Source organism: Pelophylax lessonae, assembly GCF_965119305.1.
Source record: "Pelophylax lessonae genome assembly, chromosome: 5".
In the NCBI taxonomy this organism is placed as follows: domain Eukaryota; kingdom Metazoa; phylum Chordata; class Amphibia; order Anura; family Ranidae; genus Pelophylax; species Pelophylax lessonae.
Genome location: NC_138772.1, coordinates 313,898,551 through 313,920,907, shown reverse-complemented (window position 1 = coordinate 313,920,907; position 22,357 = coordinate 313,898,551). Strand labels below are relative to the sequence as shown.

General features: G+C 43.8%; 1 protein-coding gene across 7 annotated transcripts in view; it reads right to left on the bottom strand.

The window, feature by feature from the left end:
* Positions 1-22,357, bottom strand: part of RELCH (RAB11 binding and LisH domain, coiled-coil and HEAT repeat containing) — a 241,533-nt gene that overhangs the window by 85,525 nt on the left and 133,651 nt on the right. For all 7 annotated transcript variants that reach the window (XM_082258179.1, XM_082258177.1, XM_082258182.1 and 4 more), the window contains 5 exons: positions 18,628-18,718; positions 15,043-15,114; positions 13,223-13,363; positions 11,292-11,456; positions 10,480-10,627 (listed from right to left, as the gene is read on the bottom strand). In XM_082258179.1, the coding sequence (XP_082114305.1) occupies positions 10,480-10,627; positions 11,292-11,456; positions 13,223-13,363; positions 15,043-15,114; positions 18,628-18,718 (617 nt within the window). The remainder of the gene's footprint in view (positions 1-10,479; positions 10,628-11,291; positions 11,457-13,222; positions 13,364-15,042; positions 15,115-18,627; positions 18,719-22,357) is intronic.

The following is a 22,357-nucleotide window of genomic DNA, read 5'->3' as shown; positions in this document are numbered from 1 at the left end:
TGCTTTGCGGTACCGCCAGCAGGGGCGCGCACACCCATTCCCCTCAAGGGAAGCTGATCACCCAGTCCGGCGGCTGTGATTGCCACCGGACACCCGCAATCACTCCATGGGGAGACAGAACGGCGGTCTGCTGTTGTAAACATGGCAGACCGCTGTTCTGTCAGTTATGAACACAGGGATCTTGTGTTCCTCCTATTTAGGAACACAGGTCTCTGTGTTCAGGCAGCAAGCCCATCATCCACACAGTTAGAAAGCACCCCCTAGGGACACATTTAACCCTTCCTTGCCAGTGTCATTAGTACAGTAACTGCATATTTTTAGCACTTATTACTTTAGTAATGTCCCTGGTCCCCCCAAAAGTCAAAAGTGTCAAAAATGTCACTTAGGTGTCCGATATTTTCGCCGCAATCCCACTAAAAATCGCTGATCGCCAATATTACTAGTAAAAAAAAAAAGAAAAAAAAAAGAAGACAAAATATCTATTCCCTTGTTTGTAGATGCGATAACTTTTGCGCAAACCAGTCAATATACACTTATGATTTTTTTTACCAAAAATATGTAGCAGAATACAAATTGGCCAAAACAAATCAAAAAAACTGATTCATTTTTTTTTTTTTTATTTGGAATGTTATATAGTAGAAAGTAAAAAACATTTTTTTTTCCTGAAAAAAATAAAATAAAAAAAAAAAATCGCACAGATCAAATACCACCAAAAGAAAGGTCCATTTGTGGGGAAAAGAGGACATCATTTATTAGGGTACAGCGTCTCACGACTGCGCAACTGTCAAAGTAACGCATCGCTGTATCGCAAAAAATGGCCTGGTCATTAAGGGGGTAAATTCTTCTGGTCCAGAAGTGGTTAACATGAAGCTATATTAAGGGCCTGTGACTATGGGGTGCGATGGGAAAAATGCAGCGTGCTTTTGACATCTGTTTTAGATGATTCAGAAACCATTCAGAATTAATTATACCTGCGTTTGCCTGGGATTTCAAGCTGCATTTTCTTTCCTATAGACTTGTATGGGCAAGAAGCACTTCTGAACTGAACTGAAAACTATCAACACTTGCCTTAACAGTTTTGCAGGAATGGGTTAATAAGTAAAAAAAAGGTTGAGAATTTTAACCCAACCATAGAAACTGCAGTCCCATTCAGATGGGTTGTTCTACCTTTTCGGCAGAATCTGGAGCTCCATTTTCTCAATGAATAGCACTTTTATTACTCTTTATTTTTCCATCCCTGCTATTATTGGTATTATTATTACACATACATACACACACACACATTATATATATATATATATATATATATATATATATATATACACACACATATATATATATATACATACATACATACACACACATACATATACATAGATATATACACATACACAGATATATATATATATATATACACACACACATACATACACACATATATACATACACACATACATATAAAACATATATACATACACACATACATATACACACATACATATACACACACATATACACAGTGGATGCTCAACCTGTGGCCTGCAACATTAAACCCAATATGATTAATTATTAAAAATTTTATAAACAGTCCAGGGAAATGCATGCCTGGCTTCCCGACTCGCAATCCCAGAGCATCAGAGTGCAGTGAGCTGGCAGCCGCAGAGGAAGCAGGAGCCGCATAAGCCAATGCTTCCTCTGTTGTGCCGTCTCCTGTCCCAGGCAGAGTGACACCAAGTACATAACACATACTCTTCACATAATAGTTTCTAGCAATGGGCATATTAGCGCCTACAAAAGGGATAAACAGTAGGCTGCTTTTACTATGATGCGCTGAGGTTTAGCGCAGTGCACCTGCGTCTTTCCTGCAGGTTAGCTGCACTGAGCCTAGCTGCACTGAGCCAGACTTCTGTTATATCCTGCGGGCTTGGTGCGCTTTCTGAAAGTGCACTAAAACTACTGAACGCAGAAGGTGGGTGTGCTTTCAGAAAGTGCACCACACCCTCAAGATATATTAGAAGTTTATGGCAAAATGTAGCTAAGCCGCAGGTGCATTGCACCCGTGGTTTGGGTAAACCACAGCGCATCAGTCGGAAAGTCACTTTAAAGGGGACTTAGGACACTTTGCGGTTCGGGGTAGGTAAAAACGCATAGCTGAGGTGTGTTTTTACCACACACCCCCAACCACCTTTTGTTGTATCAAGGTTTCTCAATAGCAACCATGCTATAGGGGGCCTATGTGGCCTCCCTGTCACACTGTTTCACAGGAGGGGTGTTGGGGTGGCATATAAAAGTCAATCCTTTCCACCTTTGTTTACTTTTTACAGTCATTGTAAAAAGTAAACCAAGTCAGTGTTCACACTAGTGACAGACGCTTTTTCTTTTTGATTGAGATTGAACAGTGGGTAAACATCCAAAAAGGATTGGTCCCATGAAAAAATTGTATTTTTCCTACAGCTTACCTCTAAAATCCTTTTCTTCGGAGTACATCACGGGACACAGAGCAGCCATAATAATTACTATCTGGGTTATACGCCACCTATAGGTGAATGGACACTGGCAACCAAAAAGACAGGAAGTCCCCATCTATACAACCCCTCCTATACAGGAAGTACCTCAGTTTTGTAGCAAGCAATAAACATCCCAGACAAAAGGGGAGGGACCTCTGTGTCCCGTGATGTACTGCAAGCAGTGGCGTACTAACGGGGGGGGCGGCCCGCCCCGGGTGCCACGCGCTGGGGGGGTGTCAGGCTGCTCGGAATTTCAGTGAGTGTGAAGGAGCTGCAGCTCCTTTAGTCCGCGCTGCTCGCGGGGGCGGCGGCCGGCGGGAAGAAGGTGAGCACTGAGCAGCCTCCTTCTGTGTAACTGTCTGGACTGGAGAGGAGATGGGGCAGCTGGATATAGAGGGATTCATCTTTCCGTATTTCTCCTGCTGCTGTTGAATGGCCGATTCTCCTCTCCCTCCTGCAGTCAGTTAGCGGCAGCAGGAGGAATATGTAAAGATCAAATCATCTATATGCAGCTGTCCCATCCTCTCTCCTATACAACTTGCTGGCCCCCTAGTGCTCTCCAGCCCCCCCCCTTGCTCTAAACACCCCCCCCCTGCTTTAAACAGCCCCTTGCTCTAAACACCCCCTTGCTCTAAACACCCCCCCTTGCTCTAAACACCCCCCCTGCTCTAAACAGCCCCTTGCTCTAAACACCCCCTTGCTCTAAACACCCCCCCTGCTCTAAACACCCCCCCCTGCTCTAAACAGCCCCTTGCTCTAAACACCCCCCCTGCTCTAAACACCCCCCCTGCTCTAAACACCCCCCTGCTCTAAACACCCCCCCTTCTAAACATCCCCCCCCCTTCTAAACACCCCCCCAGCTCTAAACACCCCCCCCCTGCTCTAAACACTTCCCAGTGCTCTAAACACTTCCCAGTGCTCTAAACACCCCCCCTGCTCTAAACACCCCCTTGCTCTAAACACCCCCCTTGCTCTAAACACCCCCCTGCTCTAAACACCCCCCCTGCTCTAAACACCCCCCCTGCTCTAAACACCCCCAGTGCTCTAAACACTTCCCAGTGCTCTAAACACCCCCCTGCTCTAAACACCCCCCTGCTCTAAACACCCCCTTGCTCTAAACACCCCCCCTGCTCTAAACACCCCCCTTGCTCTAAACACCCCCCTTGCTCTAAACACCCCCCCTGCTCTAAACACCCCCCTGCTCTAAACACCCCCCCGCTCTAAACACCCCCCCTTCTAAACATCCCCCCCTTCTAAACATCCCCCCCTTCTAAACACCCCCCCCCCCAACTCTAAACACCCCCCCTGCTCTAAACACCCCCTTGCTCTAAACACCCCCCTGCTCTAAACACCCCCAGTGCTCTAAACACTTCCCAGTGCTCTAAACACCCCCCCTGCTCTAAACACCCCCTTGTTCTAAACACCCCCTTGCTATAAACACCCCCCCTGCTCTAAACACCCCCCAGTGCTCTTAACACCCCCCAGTGCTCTTAACACCCCCCTGCTCTTAACACTCCCCTGCTCTTAACACTCCCCTGCTCTTAACACTCCCCCTGCTCTTAACCCCTCAGTTATCTTGCCCCCCCGGCGCTCCTTAGCCCCCCAGTGCTCTTCAGCTCCCCGCAGTGCTTTTCATCTCCCCCCTATGCTCCCTGGCTCCCCCAGTGCTCTCCACCCCCCTGTGCTCCCTGCCTCCCCCCTCAGTGAGTTCCAGTTCCCCCCCATGCTCTCCATCCCCCTGGTTTTCCCTGTCCCCCCCCCCAGTGCTCTCCACCCCTGCGCCTTCCAACCCCCCTACAATGCTTTTTCAAACCCCTCTTAATTCTCTCCAGTCCCCCCCCCCCCCGCGCCCTTCAGCTCCTCCAGTGCTCTCTGCTTGCCCTGTGCTCTCCGGCCCCCCTAATGCTCTATCTTCTATCATGTCTGCAGTCTCTGACCATCTCTTGTATCATGTCCACAGTCTGTGACCATCCCCTGTATCATGTCCTCAGTCTCTGACCATCCCCTGTATCATGTCCTCAGTCTCTGACCATCTCTTGGATCATGTCCTCAGTCTCTGACCATCTCTTGGATCATGTCCTCAGTCTCTGACCATCTCTTGGATCATGTCCTCAGTCTCTGACCATCTCTTGGATCATGTCCTCAGTCTCTGACCATCTCTTGGATCATGTCCTCAGTCTCTGACCATCTCTTGGATCATGTCCTCAGTCTCTGACCATCTCTTGGATCATGTCCTCAGTCTCTGACCATCTCTTGGATCATGTCCTCAGTCTCTGACCATCTCTTGGATCATGTCCTCAGTCTCTGACCAACCATCTCTTGGATCATGTCCACAGTCTCTGACCATCTCCTGTATCATGTCCTCAGTCTCTGACCATCTCCTGTATCATGTCCTCAGTCTCTGACCATCTCCTGTATCATGTCCTCAGTCTCTGACCATCTCCTGTATCATGTCCTCAGTCTCTGACCATCTCCTGTATCATGTCCTCAGTCTCTGACCATCTCCTGTATCATGTCCTCAGTCTCTGACCATCTCCTGTATCATGTCCACAGTCTCTGACCATCTCTTGTATCATGTCCACAGTCTGTGACCATCCCCTGTATCATGTCCTCCGTCTCTGACCATCTCTTGGATCATGTCCTCAGTCTCTGACCATCTCTTGGATCATGTCCTCAGTCTCTGACCATCTCTTGGATCATGTCCTCAGTCTCTGACCATCTCTTGGATCATGTCCTCAGTCTCTGACCATCTCTTGGATCATGTCCTCAGTCTCTGACCATCTCTTGGATCATGTCCTCAGTCTCTGACCAACCATCTCTTGGATCATGTCCACAGTCTCTGACCATCTCCTGTATCATGTCCTCAGTCTCTGACCATCTCCTGTATCATGTCCTCAGTCTCTGACCATCTCCTGTATCATGTCCTCAGTCTCTGACCATCTCCTGTATCATGTCCTCAGTCTCTGACCATCTCCTGTATCATGTCCTCAGTCTCTGACCATCTCCTGTATCATGTCCTCAGTCTCTGACCATCTCTTGTATCATGTCCACAGTCTGTGACCATCCCCTGTATCATGTCCTCCGTCTCTGACCATCTCTTGTATCATGTCCTCAGTCTCTGACCATCTCTTGTATCATGTCCTCAGTCTCTGACCATCTCTTGTATCGTGTCCTCAGTCTCTGACCATCTCTTGTATCGTGTCCTCAGTCTCTGACCATCTCCTGTGTGTTGTCTGCAGTCTCTGACCATCTCTAGTATCATGTCCTCAGTCTCTGACCATCTCCTGTGTGTTGTCTGCAGTCTCTGACCATCTCTAGTATCATGTCCTCAGTCTTGGATTTCTCTTGTATTGGGTCCGTAGTCTCTGACCAACTCTTGTATCATGTCCTCAGTCTCTGACCATCTCTAGTATCATGTCCTCAGTCTTGGATTTCTCTTGTATTGGGTCCGTAGTCTCTGACCAACTCTTATATCATGTCCTCAGTCTCTGGCCATCTCTTGTATCATGTCCTCAGTCTTGGATTTCTCTTGTATTGGGTCCGTAGTCTCTGACCAACTCTTGTATCATGTCCTCAGTCTCTGGCCATCTCTTGTATCATGTCCTCAGTCTTGGATTTCTCTTGTATTGGGTCCGTAGTCTCTGACCAACTCTTGTATCATGTCCTCAGTCTCTGACCATCTCTTGTATCATGTCCTCAGTCTCTGACCATCTCTTGTATTGGGTCCGTAGTCTCTGACCAACTCTTGTATCATGTCCTCAGTCTCTGACCATCTCTTGTATCATGTCCTCAGTCTCTGACCATCTCTTGCATCATGTCCTCAGTCTCTGAATATCTCCTTTAGCATGTCTCCAATCTCTTACTCACACTTAAACACATTGATAATAGTATTAGCTATCTATCTATGCCAAAGGTAGGACTGTGCAGGGGAGGCAGAGAGTGCAAAAGGGGGAACTGTGATTAGAGAGACAGGGGGGAGGGGGCAGACTGCAAAGGGCACTGTGATAGGGGGGCTGGGAAATTTGTGCAATAAATATTCTTGGAGACATTACAAATTTTTGCGGGTGTTTTTACATTTTAAAGTGGGGGGGGGGGGGGGGGTGCCAGATATAGGATCCGCCCCGGGTGCCAAATGCTCTAGGTACGCCACTGACTGCAAGAAATGAATTTTACAGGTAGGCTGTAGGAAAAACCCAATTTTCTTTATCGTACATCACGGGACACAGAACAGTCATAATAATTACTATCTGGGACATCCCAAAGCAATGCACTTGAGGGGAGGGGGGACACTAAATACGAAAAAACTGCCATTACACCGAAAAGATCTACAAAGCTGCCTGCAACACGCTGAGGCCAAATGCAGAATCGTCCCAGGTCCTAACATCCACCTGATGTTTATTTAGATCAAGTAGCGGCCCTGCAAATCAGAGCCATAGAAGCTTGATGGCGAACTGCCCAAGAAGCACCTACTCTTCTGGTAGAGTGTGCCTTTACTGGAAAAGGTGGAACCTTCCCCTTTAAACCATATGCCTGGATAATGACCTGGCGAATCCACTGTGAAATTGTAGACCTAGATGCTGCCTGCCTTGGCCCTGGCAGCATGAACAAAAGGACTGTATCAGCCTTCCCCTCAACCGACTCAGTGGGGGCATTCCTTCACAAGGTAGATTTAGAGCAAGGCTTGATAGGTCTCTGGGCCCTGGGTTTCTTCTGCCCTTGACCTGAAGGCTTGGCTTTAGTTCTGCTGAGGCAGTCAAAACTGCCTGGGTTTAGAGGTACTGGGAACCTATGTGTTAAGACACCTTAAAAGAATGACGTTTACTTCTCCTTTTAACTGGTAGAAGCGCACTCTCCCCCCCCCCCCCCCCCCCCCACCCCCTGGGATCTTTCAGATTTATTTGTCCAGATTGTCACCAAATAGGCACTCCCCATGAAATGAAAAGCCAGCTAGCAATTTTTTTTACACGGGGATTCTGCAGACCAACTTTTTAGCCAGAAGATTCTGCGCATATGAACAGACAGAAGAGCAAACTGTGACATTTGCTGTGTAGAGTCCTTAAGAGCATCTACTGCAAACACACACAGCCCCAGGAAAATCAGCTAAATCTTCAGCAGACTCTCCCTGAGAAGGAACACTCCTAGACATCTGTTAAATACGGTCTTTAAAGATAGACAAACTCTTATAGTCACCACTGCCTGTTGTATTGCAGACCCTGCAATAACAAAGGAAGCTTTTAGTAAAGATTCCAAATTCTTATCAGCTGGATCTTTAAAAACCTGGGCGTGATCTACAGGACAGGTATAATTTCTGTTTACAGAAGAAATAGCAGCATCCACTGTAGGCATACTCCATTTTCTTGTGAATTTTATCTCCATTGTATAGAACAAAGAAAAACCTTTTGGGAGGAATAAAAGTCCTATCAGGATGATCCCAATCAGCATAAACTATCTGCTCTAAAAGCGGATGTAAGGGAAAAGCCTGGGAATTTTGAGGATGGTGCAATGAGCCTAATGAGGAAAAAGACTTCAGAAATCTCTAAGGGAGGAAATGTAATGCCAGACTGGACCATTTCAGTGAGAGACTGAATTAATCTCTGGGATAGAGGGGCCGAGAATGGCTCCTCAGACCCTGACTCCCCAGAAGTGGAATCCTCTGCTTGGCCTTCTTTCAAGCCATTTACAGCTACTTCTTCCACATACTCTGGCCAATCCTGAACTAAAATGAGCGGTTTTACGTGAGGGGGATCTATCAGGTTTCCTCCCTCCTTGTGAAACTGAAGCAATCATGCCAGCAATTTTTCCCTCAAGGCCGGCTAAAGCTGATGCCAAATCCTCCTTCGTGATGTAGGCTGAGACAAAAGCACTAGATGTGGCTACTATGCCTGACAACCGTAATGGCTCAGATTGGCCAGTAACCCCTGGCGTCTCAGGGGAGGTAAACACAGAGGATGAACGGCAAGGATCCTGGACGGCGGCACACTTGTGCCCATTCCCGCTGTGCCCCCCCACTCCTTTTCCGAGAGGCCATTGGTCCAGACAAGAAAACTTGAGGTACTCTTTAATTTACTCAAAGCTTGTGCCAAGCTGTAACAGCTTATCAGACACAGCACAGTTATCCCACAGTAACAGAACCGGTCAGTGCCTCCACCCACAGTGACTCACACACCCAGCTGCAGCTACTCTGTGTTGCATCCAGCTTCTGACAGAAGCTCACACCGTCGGGAACACTCCTCAAATGCCACGCCACCTCCGCCCCTTACTGCACATGTGCGGCATGCAAGTAGGCTAAACTTGCGCTCACGATCTCCCGCCGTAGGGATGGCCACCAACGGTGCTCCCTGAACCTGAGCCACAGAGGGTAACTGGATGCGTGGGCAGGATGTACAAAGTCCCGCTGCCTGCCAAGCATCAAGGGGGCTGAGAGCAGAAAAGGCATCCAAGCATCAAAAGGTCGGCAGGTCACAGCTGAATACACATACTGCCTCTAGTGGAGACATAAAACATGGCACCCGCTATCTGTTGAATTTGATGGTAACAGTGCCTCAAAATTACCATTCTCGTCGCAGGATTCGGCCTATAACTAGAATCCAATCTTCACCCATCACGGCGGGTTCTGTCACTTGTCGACCTTCAAGGACCGGGTCCCCCCAATTTTTGGGGCCACTCCCGTGCACCTGTAGGGCACCCTGCCCGAACCCCTTTGGAGTTAGTCTTACCAAGGGTGCGGATCTCAGGCTCCAGCGCCCAAGCAGGCCACTTTACAGGAAATTCCTTGTTCACTTTACCTGAGGCTCAGGTACCATCCTTTTAGTCTTTCACTGAGGTACTTCCTGTATGGGAGGGGTTATATAGAGGGGGACTCCCTTTCTTTTTGGTTGTCCATTCACCTATAGAAGGCGTATAACCCAGATAGTAATTATTTTGGCTGCTCTGTGTCCCGTGATGTACGATATGATAATCCTGACTTTTGTTTAGATTTTGTTTATTTTGAAAAGCATAATGGAGATTTTAAATTCCGAACCATTTCATTTCAGTGACGCCCATGACCAGGTACCAAATCACTTAAAGTGAAACTTCACTCTCTCAATCAACATGGACTATTTTTAATCCTTCTCCTGCTAGCATTAGTAAATAGATAGGAAAGTATATTTACTTGCTTTAAACTTTGTTACATTTATTCAGTTACTTCCTGGTTTCCATGCCTAGGCAAATGATGTCATACATCCCAGGACTCTTCAGGAGAGAAGGGAGAGTTCTTCGCTCCGCCTATGCCTGATCTAAGGGCAGATGGATTCCAGGAAGTAAAGGATACATGAATCATCTGCCCTTACTCAAAATGGCCATGACCAGAAATGCTAGGGGGTATTTTTCATAATGATTTATCAGGAAAACAAAGCATTGAGACATGGATTGATGGGGGAGATTGCTTTGAATAATAAAAATGAATTAAATAGCATTTTTAGTTTTGTGGTGCTCAGATGCAGTGCAGTTCCACTTTAAGTGGCCCATGCTCTTCAAAAAGGTTGCGCACCCCTGACATACACACTACTATAAAGAAGAAATAAAATGAAATACGAAGATCATAGGAAAGTAGCACTCTGCGGCATAGGATATTACACAGTCTCACATGTTGGGACAGCTGAGTCAGATGCAGGAAAATCACACAGCCAGCAGATCTATTTTAAGGAGAAGTAGACAGACTGCAATAGAAGTTGGAAAAAGCATATCAAAGTTTTTTTGTGTATGTGTGAATAAACCACTACTGCTTTATAACCACTAAATGTATGGTATGACACAAGGGACAAATGGAAGACAAACGGGAATAGCTCTTGGACTGCCAACAATTGCAACCTCAATCTAATACACACACACACACACTCACACATCTCAAGGGCAAAAAAAAAAAAAAAAAAAAAAAAAAAGTACATAGCTCATAATAGCGATGTGAAATGACAGCATGACCTCTTCATACCTTCTATCTGGGGTATCTCTCCCTGAAGCTTGGCTTTACTTGTAAATGGGGCGTTTTGTAATACGGTAGCAAAGAGGGAAGGGATAAGGGACTGCAAGGCAGATAAATACATATGCAGTTTGTGTTCGTCCAGCCCGTGTTCTCCTTCCTGATGTTGAGAAAAAAAAAAAACACAAAGTATTATTTATGTATACTCCCTAGTCACAAGCAACCTACTGTAACTGCTTTGAGTCAGTGCATGCACTGTTAAAGAGTTTTTATTCATGCTTTGGGGTAGGAACCCTTCATAGGAAGAATAGTGAGTGCACAACTTTTTTTTTTTTGCGGGTTTGCTGAAATCTTCCACTGCGGACATTTTAAATAACCTTTTGTCCACATAACAGGAGATAAAAGTCTTCCAAAAGTAAAAAGATATTCCACCTTTGACAGCTGTCAGGGCAATAGGTGCTCCCAATGGGAAATTTCCCCTCCAATCACTTTATGATCTGGTGGCAATGGTCACCAATACAAAAAAAAGAGAGGCTGAAGCATTTACTGGTGTATTTGTTTCAGTTTACTGTTGAAGATTTGCTTTTAAAAGATCATGCCCATAGCACCCTGGCAAGTTTTACCGCAGGCATTCAAGACACCTTAAATAATATACTAAATGCAATTTGCAGAAACCACAACATGCAGTATCCCTTTATTGTGTTTTGCAGTGGGAGTGTTGCTATGAACCTGGGAACTATTCTTGACGCATGTCTGTGCACGCTGTTGTTATTTATAGCCACATACCCAACAAAACATTCCCATAACTTGCAGACTGAACATACCCTGAGGAGTTTTTCAATCTTGCTGAGAAGAGTGGGAATAAGATGAGAATGAAGATTGCCAAGTTCCATAGTCCATGCAGCATAGGCTGGTAAGAACACCTGGTGAGTGGCACTCACCACCCTTTCTGATGGGTCACCTAAGGCTGTTAGTAGGAGCTCAAAACCCTAAATCAGTTGCAGGAAAGGAAAAAAAGAAAAAAAGTCAAGAATTACAGCATGTATTTAAATTTCTTCATATAACATGTGCTAAGTGCTCATGCACATGAGAGCATTCCTCCTTGCAGTGTAAGCAAACGGCTGTTTTTTTTAGTGTCCCCTGGTTATTTTCTTCTACTTGCCTAAATCAGCACATGCGCAGACAGTCTGCGTTCAACTTGTGTGAGTACATGCGCCATTCTTGTGCAACCACTCAAGTCCATGTGTGGCTGAACACAGCACCAGATGCTCCAGAAAAATGCCAGTGTGCATGAGCCCTGAAGCTATTTCCATTGAGCAGTTGCAGACTTAACAGTATGCCTCATGAAATGCACTTAGATGAGAACTATGAAATTATATTCATGATAAATATCGTCTCAGCTCCGATGCCTAAATAGGAGTGTAAATGGTTGGGAAATGGCATGCTCAACACATGGCCCATGGAGCCATCGGATGTGACCTGCTAACGTCAAACCTATGGCAACTCGCACAGCCTCCTTCGGATGCACGCAGCTCTACTGAATGATTGCCAGTCCTCCATAATCCCAGCAGCTGTCAAACACAAACCATTATTGCAGCTGGCTCCTGACTCTGCACATGGGGAGAGGAGTCTTTAGCTGAGTGGATTACATCTAGTAGTGTCCATACAGGGGTTCTGAAGGTGGATTCTCACAGTTGTGTGAAGCGCTTGGTGTCATTCTGGGAGCATGTGAGGGCACTTTATCATTTTAGCTTTGCTTAATAAAGACGTTTATTACACTACTAAGGCATGTACTTTCCTGGTTTGTTGTTTAGAGATTGTCCACAGTCCTTTTTTGTCAATTCAAGGGATGGCTACAAAGACCCTGACATAATGAAGGCTGCAACACTGGTTGGGAGCTTTTTTGGCTGGTCACACCTGAGCGTGAGTGAGTGGTGATCTTGTTAATACAAAATTTGATTTTTGTGACTGGGATTAAACAGGAAAATGATTATCCTGATTGTTGTATAAAATCTTCAGTATGACATGGAAAAAAAAAAAAAAAAAAAAAAAAAAAATATTATATATTATATATACATACACACGAAACCATTTAATTTGCTTATTGCCCGCGACTGGTTACCAAATCACTTAAGTGGCCCGCACTCTTCAAAAGTTTGAGCACCCCAGGTTTGAACCTTTGTCAATTTTTTTTTTAATGTGACCCCCATTGGGAAGCTGAACTGAAGAAAAGAGCAGCACTCAAAAGTGAATTTCAGTGTTTTCTCAGAAAGCATGTCATGTGCATGACTATCATTTTGGTGACATGAAGATCCTGCCTCAGAGTTCTGGCCATTTATTTGCGTATGGTTTTAACAGTACCAATACTGGCTTTAGCGATTACCCTTAATTACTCATGAGGTAGGTGTGCAGAATAGTACTACAAATGTATAACCTGTGGAGATTTCTTCCTCACTTTATTTTAATGACAGGAGAGGAGATATCCAAAACATAACAACTGACACCAGAACAAGAGGTGAAGGAAAATCCCCAAACTGAGAAACCGGTGCTGATGTCAGTCATCAAAAGCCGGATTACTTCTGATATCCGACATCATTTTAGGTAGATTTCTTCTCACAATCTGCTGTGTTTTTAGGACATGGACACAGACAGAATAAAAGGCCAAGATAAGTACTAACACTTTCCACTCTCCAATCTCTAACCAACATAAAAAATAGGTCTTGGATTGAGTATGGAATAGTCACAGTGATCTCACCTGTTGATATTTGTCAGGATCATCTATGTACCCCATAATAATGCCAAGGCTTTTGATCACAGCTTCTCTCACCATATCTGCTTTGTCTTCCATTAACATTTGTTGTAACATGGACAGCACAAGAGAGCTCCTGATTTCCTTCTGAAAGAAAATAAGCAAACACATTTAGGAGACGGGACACATCTGTGCCCTTTACTCGCTTAACAAAAACCAAATAGTAAAAAAAGCTTACATACACTACTGCAGAGCAGGGTTCAATATACACCACATACTGCCTTCATGTACAGTCAAACAAGTCAAAATTAAACTTTTTGATATTTCTAATCCTGTCCATTTCCCTTGGTTTATGCTTTAGGAATGTTTTCTTCTGCATCATTCTGCCAAACTAAAATGTTATACTAACGAGTATACCAACAAAAAGTAAGTTGCTCAAACAGTGGTCTGCAAACTGTGCCTAGGAGCTGAATGTGGCCCTTTGCTTGCCCTTATCTAGCCCTTGAGGCATTATTCCTACCACTGAAACCAACAACGGGGCAATAATGCATGCAATGACACCAACAATAGGGCACTATTCCTTCCAATAACAATGGGTCACTATCCCTCCCACTAAAAATACTGGATGAACCCCCTGCACACAGTTATACCCTTTCCAGCAAACTTTGTAATAAAAAAATAGGGATATTTAGTTCACACATATTGCAACATTTGTTTAAGCTGGCCAACTGCGTCAACGTAATCCCTCTTTAGCCAGTTCTACTCTGCTCTCCCACCGCAAATGCTACTGTGGATACAATACCAACATGGGGCAAACAAACAAAATAGGGAGTGCTACAAGGTTTAGGTCCAGTCACGGACCTGCAATACACCAGAAACAAAGTTTGCTAGAAAGGGTATAGGACTTCAGTATTTTTAGTGTTAAAGGGTCACACGCCTTTAGCACCTGGTAGATTATATGCATAACCAAGCTATTAGGATCTGAGCACAGGTACTGTACATCTTGTTTGTTGTATTGCAGGTCAGTGGCCAGACCTAAACCTTGTAGCTCTCCCCCATGTTGTGTCTGTTTGCCCCAGGTTGGCATTGCATCCACAGCAGCATTTGTAGTGGGCAAGTAGAGTAGGACTGGCAAGTTTGCTAGAAAGGGTAAAAGCCATGTGCAGAGGGTTCAGCCAGTAATTTTTAGTGTCAACAATGCGGTCACACCCTTTTAGCACCTAGCAGAATATATGCATGTACAAGCTATTGGGATTTGAGCACAGGTATATCTTGTTACAATTCCTCCCACTGATACCAATGAAGAGGCACTAATCCTCCCACTGACACCAACGACAGGGCACTATTCTTCTCACTGACACCAAAGGGGTACTATTTCCTCCTACTGACACCAATGATGGGGCACTATTCCTCCCACTGACACCCAACGATGGGACACTATTCCCCCCACTGATAGTAATGATAGGGCACTAAAAATTCCCCTAATACCTAAGATGGGACATTGTTTACGCCCACTGGCCATGGTCTGACCCCCCCTAAAGACTGAATAACCGTAAACTGACCCTTTGTTTAGAATGTTTGGGGACCCCTGTTATAGAACATTGTGAGTTTTCTAAAGATAAACACAGCAGAAGGCGTTTGCTTTTAGACTCTCTCTTAACGAAACGGCTGTGGGGAGCTGTACAAAGCAGACAGGGGAAGGGGAGTCATCATTTTGTCCCAGGAATGTGCCTCATATAAGCTTGACCTACTGTGCTTTTTTTAAACAAATGTCTTGAAATAGGCAAATATAATAAATGTGTGTGCATTACTGCATATTTACTCACAGGAAGATATGGTGCTAGATCTCCACATGACTCTGCCACAAGAAGCCTTCTTTCTGGGTATTTGTGATTGATCTGAAAGACAACACGCATTAGTGCTTATGAAGTTAACGTAAAGTACAACTAAAAGGCAACTTTTTTTTTTTTTTTTTGGACAGAGTGCAGATGGATTAAAAGCCCTGTCAGTTTTTATTGTTTTCTGTGCCCCCGTTAGGGAAAATCACCCTCTGTATTTGTCCTGTTTTCCATTAGCATTAAAAGTAAAAGAAAATCCCAAATTTTAGGTTGTCCCCAGAAAAGGAAGAGGGGAAATCTTCCAATGGTGACACTAGTTCTGATAACCCAAGGGGCCCCCAATGGATTCCCTTTTTTTTTTTTGCAGGGATTTTCTCTCACTTCCTGGTATGGCTATGGGACAGGAGGTAAAGGGAAATCTCCCCAATAGGACACAGATAGAAAAAAAATAAAAAACAGATAGGGGTTATGACCCTCCCTTACTCCATCCAAAAGGGGAAAAAAAAGGTTTTGCCTATAGTTCTACTTCAAAGCAACTGCAAAAAAATATATAACTTTATGTTAAATTACAGCAAGGTGAGGACCATATAAAAAACATATGTTCAAACAAAGGCCAACAAAGACAGACAGAAAAACGAGCTCCCTTTTATCAAGGACTAGATAAAAAAAGAACAAATAGAATATGAGGAAGTGCAAAATCTTTGCAAAGTATCTGCAAATATTTAATCTCAGAAACAAGAAAGGAACTGGGTTCCTTCCCAGAAGAGCATATGACAGTAAAGGCCTACTACAAAATGAGACATCAGATTTCCAACTACCCGAGGCTTAAATGGAATACATTTGAAACCCCTAAGTGTAATTTAGTTTTTATCCTATAGTGCCAAGCACGAAGCTGTAGGATTCAAAGCTGCAAGCTAGACATTGAATGTTTCAAACAGGTTTACGGTGTAGCTTCTAACCACACCAGATGTTGCAAATTCATTGCAACCAGCGGATCCTATAAAGTTTAAAAATTCCAGAGCCCACTTGTATAACCACTTAAGGACTGGGAAGGTTTTACCCTCTTAATGACCAGGCCATTTGTTTTTCCGATACAGTTGTATCCAAATAAAATTGATGCACTTTTTTTCCCCACAAATAGAGCTTTATTTTGGTGGTATTTGATCACCTCTGCGTTTTTTATTTTTTGCCGTAAACAAAAAATAAGCGACAAAAAAAAAAAAAAAACGTTTTTTATACTTTCTACTATAAAACATTCCCAATAAAAAAATGTAGTTAAAAAAAAATAAAATCTATTAATAACATTTTTTTTTTGTTTTGTTTATCATTTTAGGCCAAAATATATTCTGCTACATATTTTTTGGTATAAAAATCCCAATAAGTGTACATTGATTGGTTGCGCAAAAGTTATAGTGTCTAAAAACTAGGGAAAAGATTTAGGTTATTTTTATTTATTTATTTTTTAGTAGTAATGGCAGCGATCAGCTATTTTTTGGCGGCTGACAGATCGGACACCTGACACTTTTGGGGGGACCAGTGACATTATTACAGTAAATCAGACCTAAAAATATGCACGGTTACTGTACTAATAATACTGGCAGGAAAGGGGTTAGCACTAGGGGTGATCAAAGGGTTAAATGTGTGCCATGGGGATGCTTTCTAACTGTATGGGGGATGGGCTCACTGGATGAACTCAGAGACCTGTGTTCCTAAATAGGAGAAACACAGGATCCCTGTGTTCATCACTGACAGAACAGTGATCTGTCGTGTTTACATTGGCAGATCGCCATTCAGTCTCCATGTGGAGTGATCGCGGGTGCCCAGAGGACATCGCTGCCGCCAGACCAGCTGATTGGCTCCCCCCTCTAGCCAATCGGCGCGTGTCCACAGTAACTGCTACACAAAGTGACGTACATGTTTTGCCTAACAGCCAACCTGCCACCGTATAACTACAGCGGCTGACCGGCAAGTGGCTAAAAAAAAAATCTCTAAAAAAAAAAAAAAAACTCTAAAAAAAAAAAAACTTAGTTATTGTGGGCATTTGAGATCTTTGGATATTTACCCAACCATGAATTAAAATGTATCTTGAGTAATGTATGCAAGTTAAAGCAAAACGCTTTGAAATGAAATTATTTATGCATCTTGTATTTAGATGACAGTAGGGATCACAGGGCTACAGTATACCTGTTAATCTCTTTAAAGGCTAAACGAAATGCGTGATTTTAATCTCTACAATTTACCTACACGCTGAAAGTCACCTGAATAAGCTAGCACTAACAAGGAATCGCTAGCTGTAGCTAAATAATCACTAAACAAAGAGTCAACAACTGGCTCCCTATGGAGTAAGCTACATGGGTAACGTGTAGAAACGCTTGCTACTACATGATCACATAATGTGGCATTCATTTACAATTTGCCAAATTTACTTCATAAGGAAATACTACATTTTTCCTGTATAAAACTTTTTTTCAGATGAATGCCAGCAAGTGGTTAAAGTTCCTATTAGAAAGAGTTTAAAATCACTCCCGTTGCTTATCCCAACATATGAATTTATGGATGTTTGACAGATTTACAGGATGTTCCAGTAAATGGGCTTCAAGTGACAGTGACAGAGTGCAGACGTGGGGTAGGTAATACTGGGGTATATATTAAGCCCTATGGAAGTACTGTAGTAAAGAGTGAAGGCTTTTCCTCCTATCTTCTGCAACTGAAATATGATGGTTTGAATAATTTTTGCAGACTCTTACTGGTAACCCTAGACTACAGTTTTAATGCTTGTTATGTTTGAAGTAGAAGTCCAACCTAACACTAAAATCTGTAAATCTACAAGCATCCACAATCTAAGACTAACCTAACCTATTTAGCCCTGAAAAGAAGAAATCTGCATACATACCTTTTTTGAAGTCGCTCCGGTCTCCAGTGGCGGAAGCTCTGCAGAGGAGACAGCCGACAACGGCTGTGAAATGACATCACCCATAGAGTTACTATGGGGGTTTCGTTGGCGGATGTGTCCTCTAGACCCACTGCCGACAGCTCAGCGTGTGGCCAGACTGGAGCGGCTTCAAAAAAGGTATGTATAATGGTTTCTCCTTTACAGGGTTACATTAAGTTAGTCTTAGATCGTGGATGCCTGTAGATTTACAGATTTTAGTGTTAGGGTAGCCTTCTACTTTAATATCTGACTGAAGTGCACCAAGCACTCTTAACCCCAACAGCATACGAACATGACTTACCAACCAATGAAATACAGAACGGTGTGTAATGTGCAGTAATAAAACAGAGAGAAAGCCGATGCCAAAATGATCAATATCCGTACAAAACATGTTTATTCAAACAAGATTAAAGTAAATTATATTGTTCCTGCCAAATTCCCAACAATATCGTGATAGAAAACCTGCCAAGTAAACTTGGCAGTTAATGACTGGCACAGAATGTTTATGTGGTCTTAGAAAGAAAGGAACCAGATAGGACAAGACAAATCTAAAAAGCAAAATATGAAAACATGAAACTAAAGAAGGTTGAATACACAGAGTTGATGTTTGGGGTTCAATGAATGGCAACTGGAAATCCAACCTGTTCCCAACACTGTGGTAATAGCTCTGCTTCAACTCGCGTTGGTCCAACATGTCTGGCAAAGGCCACACAGCCAGTTAAAATCATCTGTCTATTTGGGAGAAAAAAAAAAAAAGTTATTATAAAAGCAACCTCATAAAAAAAAAATATATATATATATATATATATATATATATATATATATATATAGAAATGTGTATAATATTATATTTGTTTTCCTAATTTGGACAATTAATTGAAGTAAAAACAGATCATCCCATTATAAAACTTAACAAAACTGGATTTTTGGTTTACCTGTAAAATTCAGGTTTTTTTTTTTTTTTTTTTTTTTTTTTTTAGCACATTAAAGGGACACAGAATCTTCATATCCATAAAAATAAAGTTATGTTGCAAAGACAGAAGACCCCTTCCTAACCCCCTCCTCATTAGACAAGGCTTCAGTTTTTGTAGCAGGCCATGAACCATAAAAGGAAGAGCAATGGGATCTCTTTGCCCAGTGAAATACTCCAAGAAAAGAATGTTTCAAGTAAACCAAAAATCCCATTTTCTTTATTTTACATCTTGAGACATAGAGGATCTTTATTACGATCACAATATGGATGTCCCAAAGCACTAGATGCGAGAGGGGGGCAACATGGAAAAATACAACAGGCCGCAAACAACTAATCCAGAATAGGTTAAATCCTCATGCAAAACGTGCCAACCAAAAAGGTAGCATTCTCAGCGAACAACATCCACATGGTAAAAGTATGAGTAGAAGAGCAGGTAGCAGAATTAAAAACTTGAGCTACAGACGCCTAATGACGAATAGTCTAGGAGGCACAGATACTCCTGCTAAAACGAGTGAGATTTTTAAGCCAGACATTAAAGAAAAAGGCTGATGGGTCCATCAGGATATGGTAGATTTGGAAGCTGCATGACCCATCTTTGGGCCCTCAGAAATCACAAAGTGGGAATGCGACTGCCGAATAGCAGCAGTCTACTTCAGGTAACACCTGATAGCACAAACCACATCTGTGGCTTAGGGTAGGAGGATGTTAACACATGGCTTAGGGTAGGAGGATGTTAACACAAAGACCTGGTTGTGATGGTTGAAACCACCTTAGGCAAAAAGGACGTCTGAGGCAGTAAAACCACCTAACTAGGGTGAAGCACCAACAGTTCTTTGCAGGAAAAAGCAGTCCATCTAAACTCTGTGAACCAAAATCACGACAAAAAATAAATAAAATAATAAAATAACTTCTAAGTAAGAAGAAGATTTAAAAATGAACATCCTGACTGGGTTCAAATGCAGATTTCTACCCCCCCCCCCCCCCAGAGTCAACGGTGTCTTGACTGGTGGAACAATGGGCATAACATCTTGTACAAAGGCCCACACCAAAGTATGAGGCAATCCGTCTCTGAAAAAGGGTCACCAAGGCCAAAATTTGACTCTTGTTTTTATTTAAGGCCAATCCCCGATCCACTCCAGATATACTTGCAAGGGTAAAAACCCTGAGCCTCACACCAGGAAAAAATAAGATTTCCAAGCCCTATTGTAAGTCTTCATGAACATTACTTTCCCAGCCTTCAACAGGGTATGAATGATCGAATCAAAGACACCCTTGTCCCTTAGGACCCTGGCTTCAACAGCCATGTCAATAAAAATGGATTTTTGTAAAATCTTACCGTAAAATCCTTTTCTCTTAAGCTCATTGACAGACGTAGTCCTCCTTGATTAATATCAACTCGGGTTATACTGCCCTCTACAGGAGTAGGACTAGACAGGAAAGAAAACGTTCTGGCCACACCCTAGGGGCAGTCCCAGAGGGTATATCCTCTCACTTCCTGCTACAGCAAATCAGTTATGTCACAAAGCAGTGTTTAGAGAATTTAACCCAACCCAACCCAACTCAAAACAGAGGGGAGGGTACTACGTCTGTCAATGAGCTTAAGAGAAAAGGATTTTACGGTAAGATTTTACAAAAATAAATTTTTCTCTGTCGCTCATTGACAGACGTAGTCCTTCTCGATTAATATCAACTCGGGACGTCCCAAAGCAGTGCCACAAATGAGGGGCGGGAAAATGGAAATCAAAATCCAATCTAGAAGGCCCAACCGGTGCCAACTAGAAGTTTTAAAAGCTCATCAATCACACGATGAGACTCAACTGAAATTCCAACGGAAAAAAACCCTCGAGGTAGACCACCGGTCTCCTCAAATTGCGGCCTGCAAAACCTTGCGGCCAAATGAGGCATCCACCGATGCCATCACATCAACTTTATAAAATTTTGTAAAGGTATGAACGGACGACCAGGTAGCCGCCTTGCCCACCTGGACCACAGGGAACGGAGGATTCCGACCCTTAATAGAATAAGCCTGTACCACCGTCTGTCTAATCCATTTGGAGATAGTCGCGGCAGATGCAGGCAACCCCTTTCTGGGGCCATCAGCGATCACAAAAAGTGAATCCGTCTTACGGAACGATTCCGTAGTCTTCAGGTATACCCTGATTGCCCGAACCACATCCAAGGAATGCAACGCATATTCCTGAGGATGATTGGGCTTAGGACACAAGGAAGGTAGCACAATATCTTCATTCAGATGAAAATCTGAAACCACCTTAGGAAGAAAGGATGGCTTCGGATGAAGAACTACCTTATCCCTATGAACCACTAGATATGGGGAATGGCATGATAATGCAGCCAGTTCTGACACCCTGCGTGCAGAAGTGATAGCCACCAAGAAGGCCACCTTCTGGGATAACCTAAGCAAGGGAATCTCCCCGATATTTTAAAATGGAGGTTTCTGAAGAACCGACAAACACCAAATTAAGATCCCAGGGCGGTAAGGGCGCGCGCACTGGCGGAGCCAAGTGCAGCACCCCCTGGACACCAAGGAATGAGTAGCCCAAGGCTTCTGAAAGAAGATTGCTAATGCTGAAACCTGACCCTTGATAATGCTCAAGGATAGTTTCTGCTCAACCCCCTTTTGCAGAAAAGCCAAGATTCGGCTCACCGAATAGGTACGTGGGGGAAATTCCAAAGATTCACACCACGCGATATAAGTCTTCCATGTGCGATAATAGACTTTGCTGGAAGTCGCTTTCCTTGTTTTAATTCGAGTAGGAATAACTGAAGCTGACAACCCTCTGTCCTTCAGTACCTGGGTCTCAATAGCCAGGCCATTAAAACCTGCGACTGAAAAGCACGATGGAAGATCGGTCCTTGAGACCGCAGATCCTCCCTGAGAGGAAGTCTCCAAGGAGCGTCCGCGACTAGCCTGTCCAAGTCGGCGTACCCAGCTTGACGAAGCCAGTTCGGAATTTCCAGGATAACTGGAGTTCCCTCCACCTCTATCCTGCGGAGAAATCTCAGCAGCAATTTGAGAGGGGGGAAGACATATAGTAGCTGATACTGCCTTTACAGGCCGTTCAGCGCGTCTGCTGCGTCCGCTAGAGGATCGCGGGTGCAAGCCCTGTTGAGCCAACCTACCAACAGATCCATATCCGGGGTGCCCCAATGAAGGGACAGCTGGTGAAATACCTCTGGATGAAGAGACTATTCCTCTTGATCCAGAATCTGACGGCTGAAATAATCTGCCAGTCCACCTCCGTGATAAATATCGCGGAGAGAACTGGAACAACTGTTCCCCCAATAAGAATGTTGGCCACTTCTATGGCCGCCAGGGCACTCTTGGTTCCCTTGGTGATCGACATAAGTCATGACCGTGGCATAGTCCGATTGGATCC